Source organism: Sinohyriopsis cumingii, chromosome 8 (genome assembly GCF_028554795.1).
Source record: "Sinohyriopsis cumingii isolate HCF-2022 chromosome 8, ASM2855479v2, whole genome shotgun sequence".
Taxonomy (NCBI): Eukaryota; Metazoa; Mollusca; class Bivalvia; order Unionida; family Unionidae; genus Sinohyriopsis; species Sinohyriopsis cumingii.
Window position 1 is genome coordinate 17,649,674 of NC_142968.1, and position 22,279 is coordinate 17,671,952.

At 37.2% G+C, this 22,279-nt stretch overlaps 1 protein-coding gene across 1 annotated transcript in view; it reads left to right on the forward strand.

The window, feature by feature from the left end:
- Positions 1–22,279, forward strand: part of LOC149793058 (SCO-spondin-like) — a 147,127-nt gene that overhangs the window by 54,987 nt on the left and 69,861 nt on the right. The window contains exons 6-11 of the mRNA XM_089968943.1: positions 12,825–12,995; positions 13,735–13,755; positions 18,937–19,104; positions 19,568–19,732; positions 20,307–20,462; positions 21,251–21,387. Coding sequence (XP_089825069.1) covers positions 12,825–12,995; positions 13,735–13,755; positions 18,937–19,104; positions 19,568–19,732; positions 20,307–20,462; positions 21,251–21,387 — 818 coding nt within the window. The remainder of the gene's footprint in view (positions 1–12,824; positions 12,996–13,734; positions 13,756–18,936; positions 19,105–19,567; positions 19,733–20,306; positions 20,463–21,250; positions 21,388–22,279) is intronic.

Genomic DNA, 22,279 nt, shown 5'->3' on the forward strand with positions numbered 1-22,279 from the left:
CACTGACAGAACTTTCCTCATGGATGCCAGAAATGTCACTATCACTCGCTGAAGAACAAAGGTTGCTGTCTTTCATTGACACGGCGGAAAATCAATCACGGTTGACGATGACTACAAACTCGATCACGAGTACAACTGTTGACACATTTGCATGGCAGATCGCATCACAACAGGGAGTTACAGCATCAGGACATCAAGTATTTATAGCTTTTCATGAAATTCGACGCCGGGATTCTCAAATACGAAGTTATATGGTAATATGGCATTTGACCCACTTGGGGTTAGTGAAGTTTCTTTGAAGATAAATGGACATCAAGAACCGTCTGAAGAACTTTTGATGGATTTTGAAAATAATCATGTTGCACGTGCTTATCATCGTTTAACAACATTCATTGGGCGTGATCAGAATGTGGATTCTGCTTTGCAAATATCTCAGCGGGATTGGTCGACGTTGTATCCTTTCTACTATTTCTTGCTAGAACATCTTGATTGGTTTATACAGTCAGTCATTGATATACAGTTTCGAGATCGAGTGAGTGCACTAACAGCCGGTGTTACTCATTATAGAGTAATCGCTGTTCTACTGTCAGACAAAACAATGCTGCTTCAAGGTGATGGTAGACGAATCAGAGTTGTTGATGCCTCAGCAGAAAACATGTAATTAAATCGTCTATGATATTATAATTTCACATCATCATGTTATTGTTACTCTGACTCCTGGTGAGATTACAAAGCTACAATCAGTATTAAAAAAATTATGTAAAAAGTATTGTTGAAATCAGCACAGATCGCAGGCGGTCCAAAAAGACTCACAGAACGTCAACTCAGACTCTTCAATAAAGGCAAACAATTAGAGGCCGCCTTTAGACAAAATATTCTTTCTGTGGATGCCATTAAAGGCATTGCAAAGACGAGTGGTATATTTCCACTTATTGCAGCTATACCAGCGCTGATAGCCGCTGAATCTTCAGCAGTTAAAATAGCAGCTGCGCTTGGTGCCGCTGAAACTGTCGCTGAGATGGCATTAAAGAAAGTAACAGGACAAGGACTAAAATATTCACCAAAAAGGGAAAGGTCTAAGATTTCCAGGAACTCCCCATTCCTGGTACGGTCAATCCTCGGATCATGTCTGAGACTGCCCTAGACACATCGTTGATGGTTCCCATGTCCAATTTTGATTTCCTTTATGCTGCTAAAAATTAAGCATCAAAGATTTCAGAGGTATTTTTATGCGTCATCAATTAACAAAACAACCAAACAGCGTTGAAACCGGTATCATTAATTTCGATGGTAGTTCTGGTCCAGGTGCTCCTGTGGTTGCAGAGGCGATTGACGAACGTGCAGTTGCTTATTTTGATTCGTATGGGTTGGCGCCACCAAAAGAATTTTTGCAATATGTCAGGGGTCATCAAAACACTCCCGTCCGGTATCCAACACTTCCAACACAGACAATAACTAATCCGCCAATACATGGCGTGAAGTGCTACATGTGCCCGACGCTCTGTCAAGGTCTATGACATCGTCAGGGACACTGTTTCATAAAGTCTAAGTTAATTTACAATGGTAGATATTTACGGAAGATCTGATAAAGGCAACCCGTGACAAGGTCAAGGTCAAGAATGACCTCGATAATTTGGATCAAAATGAAGTCTTTGTTTTTCAGGATCAACAAAGACGGTTAAAGACAAGTAATATCCAGTTGACAGATATTATTATGCGGATTCCAGGATCAACCGAAGAGAACTTAGTTGTGTTTACTAAAAACAGTAAAATTAAAAACTGGGAGAAATTACTGAACGTATCATGAAAATTTGAGATAATAAATATGGCGATCACAATATGAGCAAAATCACAATTATCAATGTGAAAGAAACGAAATTAGACGATGATGTGGCAAAAAAAATACGTGTACAGCAACATCGCCACGATCAGAACTGAATGCGTTTAGAGCTGAATATTCTAATCATGTAAATGCGTTTACAAATTTTCGTAGAAACACAAATAAAATCATTCACGATTTTTCTTGTAAATCCAGCAGTCACCGACATTAATCTCTCTGACATTAAAAATGTTACCGCTGGTGTAACATACATTGTAGCGTCTGGATCATCAGTATGGACACCACTCAATAAATCCATCAAACATCGCGCTGTGGTAACCATTATATACATGTTCTCAGTACTCGGTGTTACAACATTTACAATATTTACCACAATTTCACGGCGTTATCCACTAAGTGGACCTTCTGAATCAATGTTAGTGATATCGGAGATAAAACGATGAGGAAATATTTATGGTGGAACAAGAAGAAAAGGAACATCCGTGTTGTATTGTTGGAGCTTTGAATTCGTCGCCAATATACCACCTAGTTAAAGTGTTCCTATTACATAGCAATAGGAATCTACATAATGAATCAAACACCAATTGACATTCTACGTGATGTTACATCGCAACATTACAGATAAGAGAAAGTATGTGAGTGGCAGCGGCAACTGCAAAATATCATTGACGATAGAAATATATCTCAAACATGTCATCGTTATCGACATAATTGTTGATTCTTCATCCGCGGTCATTGTTAGAACGGTAACGTTAATGAGAGCATTATCAGCTACATATATGGTAGCATGAACTGGCGTTTCAGTTGCAACCGGAATTTAAAATGTTCTTAATGTTATCGCAAGAAAGATATCACGTGCGCTGTTAATAAATTACACGAATATACAAATCAATTTTCAGCGTTTACACGCATACATGCCAAAGTATCTTCTTTAATATCAATAGGTCTCAATGATTGAGTAATATCAGCTCAGTAATTCGCAGAAATGATTGCGATTTACCTCGAGACCCTGTCTGTGTCAGGAGACAAAAAGGTAGAATCTTATTTGTCCCCAATGACTTCGTCATCGAAGAAAGTATATATTAGATCTCGCTGATTTATATAATAATGTTGCAAGAATTGCTAGAAAAGGTTGTCGCTAACAGAAAACCACCAATAACCACGATGATATCAGCAAGCTCAACAAAGACTGAGTTCAATGTTATCTTTCCAAAGGCGATTCCAGACATGGAATTAGTAGTAGCACAATTCCGAGTATATCATATCTGGCTAAATATCAAACAAAGTCACCCGGTGGGTTTCAAGCAAATCCTTCACTGGTAAGTGCGTATAAAAATACTCACGATGAAACCCCCGATAGGCAAGTTGTGGGCATTCCTACGGGCATTCATAAAATCTAAGATTAACGATAAATTGCAGCGCTGAATTAAATCTAATACGGGAAAAGAATCCAAGATCGCTATCAAAGTTCATGAGCCAACGTCATCTGCCGCGTTAGAAATATCAACGCCTGACTACTGCATCGATATATATCAGTCGTCGATCCGAACTGTATTATGATGGCTAGAAGATCTTCCGGTTTATAAGGGACCACCAGAACCTAAATGTGGCGATTACACTTCAGACAAACGAACATTGTACCCTTCGCTACCAGAATATCGAAAAACTCATCAATGGCAATACATGTGAGCAGTTAACATAGAAACATAACATTTAATTATGTCGAACATGAAGGTGAAAGAATTCCTAGACTATAAAGAATACTATATGACATTGATAAAGATAAAAAGTCATTTCTCGGTGTTAATTTTATTGATTTAATTGCTGATGTCATCAAAAATGAACACCAGACTATGTCCTCGAATCTACGACGGTTGTTTCAAAATTACGTGCAGGAGTATCCAAACGAACGAAGAAGCAAATCATTGACACAATACAACATCTAAATCAAGTTGCATCCGACCTCGAGTATGTTAATCAGGTTACCAATGAACAGTAATTATTACTGGTGATGAATTCGTTGATTTTAAACACTCTTAAACAACGACACTTAAGCAACCGTTTCTTAGACACTAACCGATTACGGGGAAGCAGAATTACCAACATTTATAATACCAGGATTCAATGCCGACCAGCTAATGAAAATAGCTAATTATATCATCGATGAAATCTACCCCAAAATTATTGCCGCACAGATAAAATATCCCTTTATCCGAATATTCTCAAACATAATAATGATCCATACGGTGGAGGTCGTCATATACCACCAATTGTTATCAAAATCACAACTACCATATCTGTGAATATTGTATGTGATGCTATCGATGGTAGATTTTGACAAATCCAGTCAGGCCAAGCAGGGATACATTTTATACACATTTACCCCTTAAGCTCCATCTGGACTTTTGTATTGGGTTAGAAGCTGTTAATCCGGTTCATATAAGATGTCGTAATCAGCTGTTGTCACGGATGCATTTCAAACGTACTGACCAGCGCGGACGGATATCTGCTTAATTTAAGACAATGGTGTCAGAAGTGGGATCTTTGGATAAAGTGAATCGTCATCATCTTGTTTGTGAAAGTCCACACTTATTGTTTATATTCGAGTGTAACCTTCTTGACAAGATAATCTTCAAGTAGGTGTTTATTTTGTTTAGTTGTTCTAGGCCTGTGGGTCTAATATAAATACATATTCATTTTGTTTCGGTTGCCTTCATCAAAAAGATAAGGTTAGTTTCTTTTGTAAAATTAAATTTGTTATATTACTATTAATCATGTCATCCCTTAAGGATTTGGTCGCCATAGGCAAAGAATTTGGGTATGAGGGAGTTTATTAAGGAAGAACAAGCCCAGGAGAGGGATGAAAGGGTAAAGGCGAGGGAATAAGAAAGGGAAGAACAAGCCCGGGAGAGGGATGAAAGGGTAAAGGAGATGGAAATGACCAAACGAAAGGGTAAAGGAGATGGAAATGACCAAACAACTTGAAAGGGAAAAAAGGGAAACGGAGGAAAGGCGGGTAGAATTAGAGAAGGAAAAGAAAGAAGTAGAAAAACAGGCAGAAAAGGAAATGATAGAATGGGAAAGGGGAGCTGAGAGGGAGAAGTAGAGTTAGAAAAAGAAGCTAGGTTAGAAACTTTGGAGGTAGAATAAAGATTAAGGCAACGAGATCATGAACGTAAGGTAGAGTTATCAACAGCTAGAAAAGGAGAACACGATTCTGCCTCTAATAAATTAAAGGGTCCCAAATTACCCCCTTTGACGATGAAAAAGATAACATGGATAGTTATCTTCATGGTTTGAGCGGTATGCCGAGAACCAGATGTGGAGTCGAAATGACTGGGCACTGCATCTCAGTGCTCTATTAAAAAGTATAGCCCTGAATGTGTACTCGCGACTTCCTAGGGACGATGTGTTCAAATACGACGTCCTGAAGGAGGCACTTCTAAAAAGGTACGAGATGACTGAACAGGGTTTCCGTAAAAAGTTCACGTATAGCAAGCCCGCGAAGGGAGAAACCTTAGATCAGTTCATCGTTAGAATAGCGAACTATTTTCAGCGGTGGATTGAATGCGGCAAAGCGGTGAAAACTTTTGAAGGGTTGACTGATTTATTGCTCACAGATCAATTGTTGAACACAGTTGGGTGGGAACTAAGTCAGTTTCTGAAAGAGAAAGTCTTCTCAAACGTACAGAATATGGCTAAGCAGGCCTATTTCTTTGCTGAGGCTCATGGGGGAACCCAGAAGTTGGTTTCAAAAGATTTTAAGTCTGGAAACCAGTCTACGAGACCGATGCCTAGGGAGCTTGTGAAATCAGCTGAGGCAAGTAGGTCAGTTAGGGATACAGGTCGTCAGGGTATACAATGTCTTATGTAAAGAATGGGGTCATGTTCAAGCAAAGTGTCTTAAAAGAAAGGGATTTGTACATAAGGTAGCCGTGGCTATACAGAGTAAAGTTATATCTGATAATTTTGTGCAGGTAGAACCAGCTATTCATACACATGGTACGTGTCTTTACCCCGAAGCGCGAGTACCAACCGCGAGAGGTTTCGTGAACGGTCGAGAAGTCGTAGCATTACGTGACACTGGTTCTACGGGTGTAGTGATCAAACGAAGACTCGTGCAGGATAACCAAATGCTCGGGTGGGAGTCCCTATGTATGCTACTCGATCAGACGATCGGTCGCATTCTCGTAGCAAGGATCACGGTAGAAACACCTTTCCTAACCGGAACTGTTGATGCCCTTTGCATGGAAAACCATATTTACGATCTGACGATCGGTAATGTTGAAGGTTCCCGTCTTCCAGCCAAGGCAGATTTCAGGATACCTTTGGCCCAGGCAGTCGAAACGCGAGGGCAACCCCGACGAGAGAAAACCGCGTTTAAGAAATTAATAGTCCCTGAATCGATCTCTGGAATTTCGCGTGATGAATTCAAACGAGAAGAAGAACGTGACGAATCCATCAAAACTGTAATTGAGAAAATCGCGTCCAGAGCAATTAGACACTGCAAGGGTAGGGACAGCTCGAGATTCGTTCGGAGGAACGAGTTAATTCATAGGGAGTTTATCACTCCGGAGGGTAAGAGGCATTGGCAAGTGGTCGTTCCCCAGAGATACACATCTCAAGTACTTAGGGTGGCACATGAGTCTAGCATGGCAGGACACCTAGGTAAGGCGAAGACCACCAGCAGAGTAGTCGCTGAATTCTACTGGCCAGGTGTAAATGGCGATGTCACACGGTTCTGTAGGTCTTGTGAAGTATGCCAGAAAACAATATGTAAGAGAAGGGTCACAAGGGTGCCCTTAGGGCAGATGCCATTAATAGATACACCGTTTAAAAGAGTGGCGGTGGATATTGTGGGGCCAATACAACCATTTACCGAAAGGAAGAACCGGTATATTCTTACTCTTGTAGATTACGCAAATAGATATCCCGAAGCCGTAGCGTTACCAACTATTGAAACGGAACGGGTGGCTGAAGCATTGGTTGACATCTTCAGTAGGGTAGGGGTGCCAGAAGAAATGCTTACGGATTGTGTTGCCCAATTCACATCCGACCTCATGGGTGAAATAAGTAGGCTGTTATCCATCAAACAGCCAAATACTACCGCATACCATCCGATGTGCAATGGACTGGTAGAGAAATTTAATAGTACCCTAAAACATATGCTACGAAAAATGTGCGCGGAACGTCCGCAAGACTGGGACCGCTATTTGAAGGCAGTTCTGTTCGCGTACCGTGAAGAACCGCAAGAAAGTTTAAGGTTTTCACCCTTCGAATTGCTGTACGGAAGAACAGTTCGAGGCCCGATGCGAATACTACGCGAACAATGGGCAGGTGATGTCGCGAACGAGGAAATAATAACTAACTACCAGTACGTGTTATATTTGCGAGAGAAACTAGAAAGTACATCCCAGATGGCACGTGACAAATTAATGAAATCGTGACGCAGATATGCCAAGCATTATAACCGCAAAGAGCGAAATAGGAAATTTCTTGTAGGATATCAGGTTCTATTGTTTCTTCCTACTAGCACAAATAAGTTACTAGTCCAGTGTAAAAGTGGACTATAAAATTGACATAGACGGTAATTTAAAGACATTCCATGCTAACATGCTTAAGTTGTATATCAAGAGACAGAGCGACAATGTAGAAAAAAGGGTCTTGAGTGTCGTTTGAACGGTAGTCATCGACGACAACAAAGTAGAGTGTGGACCACCACAAGATAGAGCATTTTGCGCGCTGAAAGAGAAACTAATCAGCGCACCTATATTAAAATTGCCAGATGGTATCAAACCCTTTATTTTAAGAACAGATGCTTCTGAAACTGGGTTTTTGTTAGCAGTTTTACGGCAAGAGCAAGACAACAATAAGTTACCAGTAGCTTATTCGAGTAGGAAATTGCTCCCCAGGGAGAAAAACTATTCCGTTATTGAGAAAGAGTGTTTGGCAGTAGTGTGGGGAATTGGGAAGTATCATGCGTATCTTTTTGGGAGAGATTTCGTTCTCGAGACTGATCATCAACACCTATTGTATTTAAACAAGGCCAAGGTCGCTAACCCTTGATTGATTCGTTTGGGGCTCACACTACAACCTTATCGCCTCCGTGTAGAGGCAATAAGGAGATTTGAAAATATAGGGGCAGATTACTTGAGTAGGGCATGATTGGAAATTTGGATAAATGTTTACCCAGTATAGAAAATCCAGATTGCAGTATACCAGTGTAAATATTGTAACATATCATTACTAGTTATTTTTCTTTTATTCTGTGATTTTTTTATATAAAACAATTTGTGTACATTTTTTGTTTTCTCTTGGGGGAGGCATTGTCACAGAATTAGGCAAAAAATAACTTTGTTTTGCCTTGGAATTATTTGATAATTTTTCGCTGTTCATACGTACAACGTTATCTAGGGTGAATAAGTGGTGAATAAGTGTTTTTCCAGGTAAGCGACTGTATTAACATGTACCTCGCCGGAAATTACTTGCGACGAGGGACATTAGTAATATAATATGCACGGGTATTTTACCCTGACTATTGCTCACTCTCTTATGGATTTAAGTAAGATCAATTTCTAAACCGACACTGGTCGTTTTGGATCAAGTCAAGGAGTGTACGCTCTCCATTGTTCTCCAGCCATAGGGTAAGTGTTAAATTTATATTTCATTTGATATGCGAAGCTGATTCGGTTTGTAATGTCTTATTGCGTAATAATTCATTTTATTACAACGCAGATTTGAACTTTGAGTTACAAGTCACTATTGGACGTTAATGTATTAGCATATATCTAGAGATTTTACAGAAACTATTATTATGACCAGTTTGGTTTTATTGTAGCTGATTGTGACTGTGAATATGAATAAACTGTCTGAAGCTGTCTAAAGCTGTTCAGAGCTGTCTGGAGTTTCCAGAGTATTTAAGGCTGCGTGCTGTCGATATGTGTGTATGTATGTACGTATGTCTGAGCCACGGACGTAGACGTAGCTAATTCAAAAGGGGGATGTATGCTGTCTGTACGTGTATAAGTATGACTGTACATGTGGTGGATCCATAAAGGGTGCAAGCTGCCGATAAGAGTGTGGGCCAACCCAAGGAATCGTGCGACTGTAAAAGGGGTCTAGAGGCAAACGTTTGGTTCAATTGTTGTTCCAATTGGGCGCATTTTTATGTTTATAAGATTATTTTGAATCTTAGTTGTGTTCATAAGATAATTTTGAATCTTAGTTGTGTTACAAGAGACTATGTGAATCTCTCTCATAGTTTATGACATTATTTTGAAACGCATTTGAATATGATAAGATTATTTTGAAATTTAATTGGAGTCCACACTTGAGATTATGTGAATCGCTCTTGTAGTGTATAATACTGTTTGAAATGTATTAGCAGTCCATGAGGTTCTTGGATCTGTATGTCATATTGAGTTCATATTCTTGGTTTACTTTCAATGTGTGAATGTTTGTGTAGAGTGAGTGGGTCAATCGTATGTTGAGAGCGTGAGAGAATCATTGTATTTTTACACCATATATTTTTGTTTATCAATTCATTTCATAAATTTCCATCTTTCACACATTGTGCTTGTCTTATTCATTTAGTCCAAAAACCCACTCGGTTTCTATTCTGCGCAAAATCTTCAGATGGTCGGGCGGCATAAATTTGTGTTACATCCGTCTCTTGGAGCTGTTTGGAGTAACCAGATCAATATTCACAAGGTCATTCGATGGCTGCCAAACAGGAATGGATCAGGATGCATTCCTGAGTGAATCGATGAGCTTATTTAAACTCAGCGTCACTTAGGAGACTGGATATTAACAATATGTTCCCCAAGACAATTTGTTCCCCGCTGCCTGGAACAAGTTGGAAATTGTTATTTTGCTTAGTCATCCCTCACTTTTTATTCTCTTGGATGCTGCAATGACCGTTTGGAACACTTGCACGTGTTGTTGGGCTGCTTTTCGATCATCAATTAATTATCCCATTCCATATTCGACAGCCTCGTATTTAAGGTACACTACCCCTACATATTTAGAGTTGGCGTTATCGGCTGCTTCTGTTGAGGCTTTTTGTCGCCGTAATTCTTCTTCTATGGTTTGGGTGTTGCTGCAGTTGACGTTTATTGTGTATGTTTTCTCTCTGCTTCATTTCTCCTGGTTGCCTCTTAGTCTCGTTTTGCATTTTTAAGTTATCATCTCATTTACACCCCCTTGCCTGTCCCCCTGATGAGTTAGAATCACTCTCAGTGCTGTAGGTGGCATTAGAGTCCTGTCCCAGCTGCAGAAGTTTAGTCTGGGGCGATGTAGTTGCTATAGTTCGAGGTATTGTTGTTTGGGGATTCCACTTCAGGCGATCGTGTTATCCTAGGGCCTGGGGCCAACACCTGTGATTGCATTAAGGGCCTGCGTGGTAATCATCATTTCCATCTATGACACTATTGACGCTGTGTCTTGTTATCCATTATGTTATCCGAAGACTTGGTACGACTGGAGAACGCGTCTATTGATATGCCTGAAGCAAGGACGTGAAAACATCATGTCTCACAGAAAATACAATTCACTCCAAAAATTCACAACTACAAAACAAATTTTGCAAGTACCTTAATGAACCTACTTTTATAATTTTACATAGGTTTATATTATTAATATTTACCAGAAACCACTATAACGAACAAGCATATATATCAAAAGAGAATGGAGTTGTTGATAGGGATATTCACCGGACATACCAAAACATACAAACATACCCTATAGCACATGGGTAGAAAGTGTTTATAGACACACTACTATGCCATACATGCAAAGAAAAGAAGTAGTAAATCGGTTTTAAATTTGCATTGTTGTCAGCATAGACATAGACAAAAATAATACATTCAAGCACAAAATATGCAAACACAATCATTGTTGGAAAATGTATTTGTATCGTTCTTTTCTATGTGGGTGGCTCCTACAAGGGCCATTTGGCTTTCGCGCTACTACAGTCCTACATGCTGTTGGTTACGGAAGCTCAAAGTGTGTATGATACAGCTAAATTAAATGTACATTTAGCACAAGTTCGACGATATTTGGAAGAATAATTGACATACACTCTTCACAAATCCGAATATTTTCCAGACGTCTAACCAAAGTACATGCTATAAATTGTCAATAGCAAGCTAATTTAGGCCTGACTTCTCACTTGGCATCGTACAATGCTAGTTACAAGTATTTGTTTGGGACATTCGTTCGATTTCTGAAACAGGTTTAGACTTAGTGACCGTTCTAGCTGGTTTTTAATCAAGGTAGTTATCACCCTCCACGATTGCAAACACACAAAACACTAAATTTCAGAACCTAGATTTTCCAAACGTTATTGAAAATGACGCATTCATGTTGTCACCGCAGAGAATCCCGACAGGAAAGCCAGTGTCATGGAAACTTTTTAAAAAAGTTGAAATGACCGTATTTTACACCGTCTCACACTCTACTGGTCCCCTAAAACGAAATGGTAGTGTTTGATTCATTGTTTGGTATGTCACATACTGCCTAAAAAGAAACGAGAAAATTTAAAACTGTGAGATTGGTTTCGCTTTTAAAATACCAAACGAACCTTTGATAAAGGTTATTTACCAACTGATCCAAACCAAATAGCATATCAGCCACTGTTCAATGTGATCAGAATTGGTTATAAGCATTTAGACAACAGAAAACAAAAGGCTGACCTAAATGAAATAATCCGTTGGTAAATATTAAATGATACATACAATGGCTGTGCGGTTAAGTGCTAATTACCATGGGAAGCATTTAGCAGCCAGTCTTAATGTGCACAATGTTATTATGCTCCTCCACCTTCTCGTCCTCCTCCTCCTCCTACTATTACTACTACAACGGCTAGTGTCACTACTACGAAAACTGCTACTAATATTACTATTATTACTAATTACTACTACTACTACCAGTGCGTCTGCTACTACAAATAATAATAATAATAATAATAATAATAATATTAATAATAAGCACGAACAACTAACTTGCAATAACAAGACCAATGCGACACATTTTGTAACATGAGGATTCATGTGCAATGTTATTGAACTATAAGTACTTGATGATCAATCGAACTTGAAGGTCATGTGTAGTGACCCAATCCCTAGGGATCAAACAAGATTATAAAAGAAAATGTCTATGGATAACAGCTGGGAACTTTTCAGGGTACAGCCGAATTATATGATATTGATATTGCAAATATAAAAATTAGACTCCACAGCGTCTTAGCAGGATTCACGAATACCCTGACATGTATGAAGATACCAGTTTTAAACATTGTAATATAGAAACATGAATATCATCCATATCTGATATGTTTTCAGAAAACATTGATCTTTTAACAAATATGTATATCCCGTCTATGCCATGGTTTTCAAATACACACAGATTTGTTCAACTGATGAAGTTCATATAAGGATACTCGCATTTGTTCCATTGTTTTCTGTCTCTTTTGTTTTATTAATACTTGATATTCTTAGATAAAGCGAATGATCACTTCTGCCTTCAAACCGTTGTTGAAACGGCGTTATTTAGGCAATCAATACAGCTATGCTTTCAAGTTCATTATTGAGTGCTGTCTGTGTTACAAAAAATTAATTCCACTTGTCGGTATGAAAACTACAAACAGAAGAAACAAATAAAATAATAAAAATCAATTATCAACATGACATTTCTGTGAAGATTTGCAGTGATTTGTTTTACTTAAATGACAAGTGCACTATACATTTGAAAAGCGGCTAGAGAGTGTTTACAATGTTAGATGGAAAATGTAATCGCTATATTACCGTCTTTCTGCAAAATCTGGGTGTATGTCATTCATTACAGATGTTACGATTTGATGTGGCATTCATATGTGCATTAGCTATATTCAGAAAAGGTACAATATGCTACAATAGCCGGTCATGAACGAAAGATAAGGTATGCCTTATAGGATTATAGCTCTCACATTATACTATATGCTTTACAGGCGTATGGAATGCATGGTCGGCTTGGACCAATTGCACTGAACCATGCAGTAATAACATCCGTATTCGCGTGCGAAACTGTACTAATGACGAATACACAAAACTAAAATATGATTGCCAGGGAGTCAGCGTGGAGTCTTTACCATGCCCGGAAATCAACTGCACAAGTCAAGGTAATACCATGGTACAAACTGCACCAATAACTGACAAACTTATGCATGTTAAGAATGAAAACAATCTGATATCATGTAAAATGTCAGAATTTGCTGATGAACAAGATACACTCAAAATTTATAGTCGTCGGTTTCATAGTCTATATATAGGGAATTCTTAGAAATCAAGAAAAGATGGAAATGACATTATTGATGAATCCATAATGTATTGGCTTGGTGAATAATAAGATAAATTTAGGGAACAAAACACTCACGATTCAAACGTACATGGCACCAACCATTCTTTGCCTTTTATATTTTTTTATATTTTGAACTGCTATGCATCATTCAACATTTCAGTGATGACCACGAACCCTCCTGGTACGTTTACCTTATCCAGTATTTTTAAACTTCATGAAAGGTTAATAAAATGTTCTAAAGAGGAATGGAAAATACCAAAGTGAATAATGTCTTTAAAATTGAATATTTTGAACAATAATTATGTCACTAAAAGTACCATTCCAACAGATACCAGAGTGTACATCAGTCAGTATGATGCATAGGTGTAATATGTTGGTAGAATATTCAACAGACACTGGTTTACGATACAATTAGGTAAGGCAAGTATCTCCAAGTTTGTCCTTGACAACATATACTGTTAATGCCACAAAGACGATAGGAAATAAAGTGGTACCGGCCATTGTTTTACTTCTGTACATTGTTTTTAACTGGTACACATCATCCAACATTTCAATTTCAGTGATGACCACGAAGCTTCCTGGTAAGTTTACCTTATCCAGCCTTCTTAAGCCTTTCTAAACGGAAAAACCGTCAAATGAAGAACGATCACAATAAATACTTTCTTTAATAATTGAATATTGTCATCAGCAGCACTCACATCAAAGTTATCATTCCAACAGGTCACCTAGGCGTAGATCAATCATTGTTATTTTCAGGTTTAACATTTTGGTACTCTATTGTCATTGACAATGTTAATGAAAAATGCAACGTCAGCGCATGCTAGTCTTGCTAGTATACGAAGTCCGAATAAATATTTTGAAGAAAGACCATGCGGATTGCTACTGTATTTCAGCCATTGCCGATGTGATCCCTAAGCAAACAATATTAATAAGAGATTTTGGATTGCACTCTGCATATATTAGCGGCTAGCAACTTCGTTTACTTTTAATTTTTAACTACGTTTCATGAGTAATGTGCTATACTGAGCTTTACGATATATATTCCTAAAACAAACACAATGCAGATAATTTAGGGGTTTTCTCTGGAATCAAACTATATGATTAATAATTATTTTGTAAGATTCTTCGAACAATTGGTCTTCCTGGACAATTTGTACTGCGATATGCGGCGGAGGTGCCAAATATAGAAGCAGAAATTGTAGTACTTACGATCAAATTCAAACCAATGACTGCAATGGCCCATCAGTGGAAACTGAAATCGGTAACAATACTGTTTGTGTACCTAAGTAACGAAAGAGCAAGCTAATTCTGCAAATCACCGTACACGTGTGATGAAGGTCATAGTATTATTTGTCCTTTATTCCTGGCTTTATATTAGGGTGCACAAGACGAATACCACGGTGACACGAAGACTTAAACCTTGTAGGTTTACTAGAATTTGTTTTCTCAAGTTTTTAACATTTATTAGGTTTCTGAGATCTCGTGAAGATCCTGAAATTACTGTTTAATCGACTTAAATATGGCTTTATAAATTGCGAATTGATTGATTAATTGTCTTATTTGATAAAATAGCAATCTAGATATTTGTATTCGCACATATTTGTACCAGAAGATGTTTAAGCTTTTAATTGAACATTTTGGGCGCTGACGTCGGCCATACAGTTCTAAGTTCATATCTTAAAAGGTAATGCAAGTTGTTTATCCCGTGTCCCAAGAGCTGCCTCGTTCTGACACAGTAAAGGAAGTAGACAACACCATGACGTAAAATCTGCGTTTTCCTTACACAGTAATCTAAGTCGGCCATACAGTGTATAAAAGTTTATTTCTTTCTTAAACATTAAAAGTAAACGAAGTTGCTAGCCGCTAATAATACAAGTTTATTTCTTTCTTTCAGAGTATTGCACAATGAATAAGAAAATTTCACACGTTCTGCAATAATCGCATTGAAAGGAAGTAAATCCTTCTAACAACTAATCTCAAGCTTTCCTACGTATTTTCAACTCCTCTTTCCTGTGTATTTTTTACAATTCTGAAATTAGGAAATAATGTGAGTCTTTCATGACTCCTGTTCATTATCTCCACTTTCTACAGTTTAAAAAAAAATATTTTACTTAGCCTGCAAGTCGATGAGTAGGCTAAAGCTACAAATCAGATAATCAACGAGACTTCTGCAATAATCTGACGTTTTTGTAATCTCCAAATTACTCAGACCGTAATTAATATGGTTATAGAACGTCTAGTCATAAACATGACGCCAATACACCTTTAATGCTGCAGAGAATGCAGCAATTACCTTCATTAAATAAAATTCTTTCTATGTTATTTTAAAGTTGGAAAACAAGATGTGCTTAAATACCATAAACAAATATTCACTCTATGCTGAAAATTAAATTAATAGCAACATTACTTGGTAATGGCGTCACATAAATTATTTCTCATTATGCTTCCGATTTATACTACATTATATGCCATCTTTTACCCTCCACCTTTATCTGCTACTAAGAGAAACCTCCGTATGATAAATAGAACCAAACTAATGCACGACATCCAAGCTAACCTAACAACCTGCTTACCTCCTACCGCAGAACAACTCGATAACTGTCTGCGTTCAATCCTGATGAAGAGTGCACCAAAGTCATGTAAACTTGATCCATTTCCAACATCACTGCTGCTTGAGTGCTTAGATCCAGTATTGCCGTCAATAATTAATGTAATTAATACCTCTCTCTCATCCGGGGAATTCCCATCATTTTTCAAAACTGCCATTGTAAAGCCTCCGCTGAAGAAACCAACACTAGACCATAACGATTTAAAGAACTACCACCCAGTTTCTAATCTCCCATTCATATAAAAAATCTTAGGAAAGGTTGTTCTATCCCAGCTTGTATCTCATCTTAATTCAAACAGTCCTTTTAGCAATGAACCATTTGCATATCGCCCTTGCCACATTACTGAAACTACTTATCTAAAAGTAGTTAATGACATTCTCTCTGCGTTGGATCGCGGAAAGTACAGTCCACACCCTCCTTGATTTATCTGCCGCATTTGACACAATAGACTATGATATATTACTGTGGTTCAAGTAATACTTGGTCAACATGACACAAATTGTATCTGCAAATGGACTTGTTCTCTTCATTCTCTACACTCAGTCGCTCTCAAGTGTCATAGATCATCATCCAGTGTCTCACCAATTGTACGCTGATGACACCAAAAAATACAAATCTAGCCACCCAACCGATGTTGATGCTACCATCCAAGGTGTAGAGAGATACACTTCTGTTGTGAAATCATGGATGATATGTAACAAGCTGCAGATGAATGATGATAAAACTGAGGCCATTCTGATCACAACACAAAGACTTTCTCATTCACATCCTTTACCTCAAAACAATAAATATCAGCAACACCAACATTAAATTTACACAATCAGTACGAAACCTAGGTGTTACCCTGGACAGTACTCTCACATTACAGCAACATGTCATGAACATATGCAAGGCTGCATATCTTGAGCTGAGGCGCATCAGCTCAATTCGCAAATATCTTTCAGTTGATGCCACAAAAATACTTGTGTGTTCATTAGTACTTTCAAGACTGGACTATTGCAACACAATTCTGTCTGGTTCATCTCAATATCTGCTCCAGAAACTTCAGAAAGTTCAAAACACAGCTGCTCGGATCATACTTAGAGTACCACGATCAGAGCACACCTCCCCGCTGTTCTGTACCCTACACTGGCTATCCTTTGGATCCAGAATCAAACGCAAAATGTGTTCTCTGTAGTACGTTTCACTGTTGGATTCTAGTCCAACATACCTATCCGACCCCACCCATGTGTACACACCAGCAAGATACTTACGCCCCTCTTCTGACAATCGTATACCCATTATTCCTACTATGAAAACAAAGTCATATGGACAGCGTTGTTTTGCTTACCAGAGCCCAGCAACGTGGAATGAATTGCCCACTGAACTTAGACACAAAGGCACAGTGATCCCATTCAAGAGTGCTCTCAAAACTCACTTATTTCGACTGCAAGAAGAAACCTAAAGACCTAATAATGTTTCCTACCTTAAATATTCTCAGAATGTATTTTAATGTTTTCTGATTTCATGGTGTTTGTTTTTTATCTTATAGGTGTTGTCTAATGTTGTAAACTGCTTAGAGCTTCTAAAGATTTGGCGCTATACAAAGTCCTCATTATTAGCATTATTATTCTTTGGATTTTTAACGTAGCTTTAACAATTTTTCAGTCATATCGCTACGATGTCTGCAGTGTGACAGTTTATAGTGTCTAGCACTGGGGCATCATGCCGCAGACATGTAGCATCACGTCCCACCCAGTCACATTATCTTGACACCAGGCCTACCAGTCCTAACACTAACCTCTTAATGCTGAGCGCCAAGCGAGGCAAATGTTAGAACCATTTTTGTAAGTCTTTGGTATGACTCGGCCGGGGATCGAATCCTCGACCTCTCGCATACGAGGCATTAAGTTTGACTACTACCAATAAGATACCTTTAATAGATTTTCTTTCAAAAGAGCGCTGGACAGAACATTACAATAACGGACAGAAATCATCGCGATATACAAGCCTTTTAGTTTTATTCAAATGCCGCCATTTTTTTAACGTATCAATTCTTCTTAGACACTGCTTACTAGAATTAGGCATTTACAGGAAGAAAAAAATAAACGCCTTCTTTAAAACAACAACTTAAATTTCATATAATCGAAATTGTATTGAAGAATTTTATCACTAATGCCTTATAACTGTGTATAAATGATGTCAATCAGTCATCAAATATGGCCGCCATTACTAAGAAAATCCACCAGCGAAGTTTCGTACGGACCACAGAATAGATTTGGACCAAAATGCAATAGAAATAATCTTGGAAATTAAGGCCTTGTGCAGGTGGTAAACTGATGTCCTAACCATCTGGGTTTTGTCTACAATTAAATTAAACGTATGCATAGTCCTTTTCATAATATTTCTAAGGGGGAGGGACATCTGTGCTCCAACTACAACGCTAGTCAAAGCACATACCATGAACAATGCATTTATATTGTCCGCTCCATCTGAAAGGTCACCGCCGTTGTTCCAAATTATATTCGCAGTGTCTCATCGCTACAAATATAACTTCAGGAAGCCATTGTTCTCGTCGTTACAACGATGACTATCGGTACTAACCTTTCTCATCATATGAACAATAATATTTAGAAATTCATTATGGTTTGCGACTGTTGCGCAAGCTGTTACTGGCAAACAAGTTACAGAATATTATGATTCCATGTCCGCTATATATAATCAGGGCAGTAGAGAGCGATGACGTGCCTGGGTTAAGAAAACCCGAGCATCTCCTAGTTCTTTTTCAAATACTTTTTTTATGAAATTAAAAAGTGTTGCTATTCTCAAGCCCCCTTCCGAGCCTGAGCCACGGAGATATATCCTCGGTTGCGCACCCCCCCCCCCCCTTTCAGCCCTGTTTTTACTTGCCCAACATTCATCTCTTTATCCTGAATCTAATATATTTGGACCCAGCTTTTTCTTAACACTTGTACATACATGAGTTGGTACAAATATATGCCTTTAAAATATAAAATATGAAAGATGCCTTCAAACAGACTTGCATGCATTTTTACATATGATATGAAGGTTGTACAGAAATATGGCAATCAATAGCAAATTAATGGCAGAAATATGTAATGGTATTTTGAACGTGACATGCATTTTCCTTTGCGATTTCCTTTTATGCCACAGACACTGACAGTTGGAGTTCCTGGAACGGATGGACTGTATGCACAGCCTCGTGTGGTGGTGGTCACCAATTTAGAGAGAGACATTGCCAACGGTCAAGTGGCTCCACGGCTAAAGACTGCCCAGGGTTGTCCATAGAGAGCCGAAGATGTGCTACCGAAGAATGCGCAGGTAACTGAGTTGCATATATATATATATATATATATATATATATATATATATATATATATATATATATATATATATATATATAGATATAGATATATATATATATATATATATATATATATATATATATATATATATATATATATATATATATAGATATATATATATATATATATATATATATATATATATATATATATATATATATATATATATATATATATATAGATATAGATTTTAGTATCATTCCATTTATTTCTACGGTTGCTTATGCTCATTTCGCCAATTTTATTTTTTATTGTTTCTTTATCACTATCCAGTATGGAACAAACGGTTAATGTTTGAGGGATATGTAGTAAATTTGTATCTTCATCAAGATAAGAAAAATTATATTTTATTTCAAATTATTTTAGATTTGCCAATTCCAATAAAATATAAAGTACAGGAAGTTGAATATTTCTTACAGGTGTTTTGGGTGAATGGCTGAGTTGGACTTCTTGTCCTTCGACCTGTGGTATAGGCATTCAGTTCCGAGAACGCTTCTGTAATTATCCTGGAACTACCAATATTTCTAAGAACTGCCACGGTGAGACGGTAGAGCAGAAGGTTTGCCACTTAATGGATTGCCCAGGTGGGATGATGAACAGCAAATTGCATTTATTAAATCTCCTTGATTGTATTGAACAGACGTAATCACATCTAAAGCGGAATCTATACATGCATTTACTGATGTAAAGAATCACGAGACCAAGGAATTTCACTTGTATGTCAGAAACTTGTACATGTTGCGAAATGTATGTAACATGAGCATTTCTTCGTGTCAAAGGTCACGGCTGATGCGGATGAGCTATATATTGAATGTCAAGCCAGTTGATAGGGCACTGTATATATTTATTGAATTTGTATGCGTGCATATGTGCGTACATGTGGATATTTCTCATTTAATGAGTAGTAGTAAAACAATTACGCATTCATTCACCATCTTACCATTTAGGTAATAACTACTAATTGGCATTTTTCATGAATGCTTAATATTATATTATATTATATTATATTATATATATATATATATATATCTATATATATATATATATATATATATATATATATATATATATATATATATATATATATATATATATATATATCTATATATATATATATATATATATATATATATATATATATATATATATATACCTTAGTGGATGGAATGTGGGGACATTGGGGAGAGTGGGGAGAATGTCTGGCAGGAAGACAAATGAGGTCCAGAAAGTGTGACGGACCATCTCCTCAGCATGGCGGGAAGGAGTGCTATACAGATAATGACGCTAGGGATGTAGAGACACGTACATGTGATGGTATGGGCAACTAAATTATCATGTTAATTAAACATTGTAATCGGCAACTAAAACACTCGGTTAATTAAAGATGGTATGGGCAACTAAAGAAAAAGGTTATTTAAGATAGTATGTGTAAATAAAGTCACGAGTTATTTAATGCTGGCATGGGCAAATACTGTTGCAGTTTATTTTAAAATGGTTTGTGCGAAATAAAGCAGCAAATTATTTAAAGATGCTCTAGCAAATAATGTCCCTGGTTATTTAATTTTGGTATGGTCAAATAATTTCCAAGGTTGTTTAAATTTGGTTTGATCAAAAAGTGTTTCAGGTTTCTTAAATTTGGTATGGCCAAAATATTGCCCCAGGTTATTTAAATTTGGTATGGCCAAAATAATACCCCAGGTCTTTTAAATTTGGTATGGTCAAAATATTGCCCCATGTTATTTAAATTTGGTATGGCCAAAATAATGCCACAGGTTATTTAAATTTGGTATGGCCAAAATATTGCCCCAGATTATTTAAATTTGGTATGGGCAAATAATGTCCCAGGATATACAAATCTGGTATGTGCAAATAAAACACTAGTGTATTTAAATATTACTTTAGATTAGAAGTGTGTTGTTTGATTCTTTACAAGGAAAGGCATACACATTCACACACGTTAAGGCAGTAATAACCATGAAAAGTACTTATGAAATATCATTTAGGTCGATTAATCAAAACTTTTGTTCCTGAAATTTGCCTTACTTTTCATACGTTGTCAATGGCTAGAAAAGGCTTACTTACAATACCTCTGTATTTTATAGCCATTACAACTCCTGCACCCAGAGTATTGGAACCCCCGATAATCTACGGTAACGCGTCCACGGTGTCAGGTGGAAACGTGTCTTTGCTATGTTTGACCACTATAGCAGGTGTCAGTGTCAAGTGGTACTATAAAGAGGTATCTGTGTGCGATGTATTTTGAGTTCTCAGGTTGCAAATCATCTACACTTCGATCTAACCACTCTGTTAATATGATTGAAACAATTTTAATTTGCTCATTCCCAGAGATATGACAATGAAATCTTGCAAGTTACCTTTCAATTTTAGGGAGACCGTGAGGTAATTACTACTAGTACCGAAACTCATGCACAATTACTGTGTATGATGTAAGATATCAATATGCCTTATGCATAGCGTATCTTACATAACAATTTGTAGTTGCAAGCAATTTGGCTTCAAATTTCGTGTTGTCGGTAATAACGGAACCTTCCTGGAATAACATCAAATATAGTTTTACATTAGTCAGATAATGGTTTACTTTCCAAATTGGTCACATGTAGTCATTTGCTAATAAAAATCAACAACCCAATGCATGTACATATATAAGAATTCACAAATTCCCTAGAAATTAACATTGGCCACATGTAGTCATTTGCTAATATAAATCAATAACCCAATGCATGTACATATAGAAAAATTCACAAATTCCATAGAAATTAACATTGGTCACATGTAGTCATTTGCTAATAGAAATCAATAATCCAATGCATGTACATATAGAACAATTCACAAATTCCATAGAAATTAACATTGGTCACATGTAGTCATTTGCTAATAGAAATCAATAACCCAATGCATGTACATATAGAAAAATTCACAAATTCCATAGAAATTAACATTGGTCACATGTAGTCATTTGCTAAAAGAAATCAATAACCCAATGCATGTACATATAGAACAATTCACAAATTCCATAGAAATTAACATTGGCCCATGTAGTCATTTGCTAATAGAAATCAATAACTCAATGCATGTACATATAGAACAATTCACAAATTCCATAGAAATTA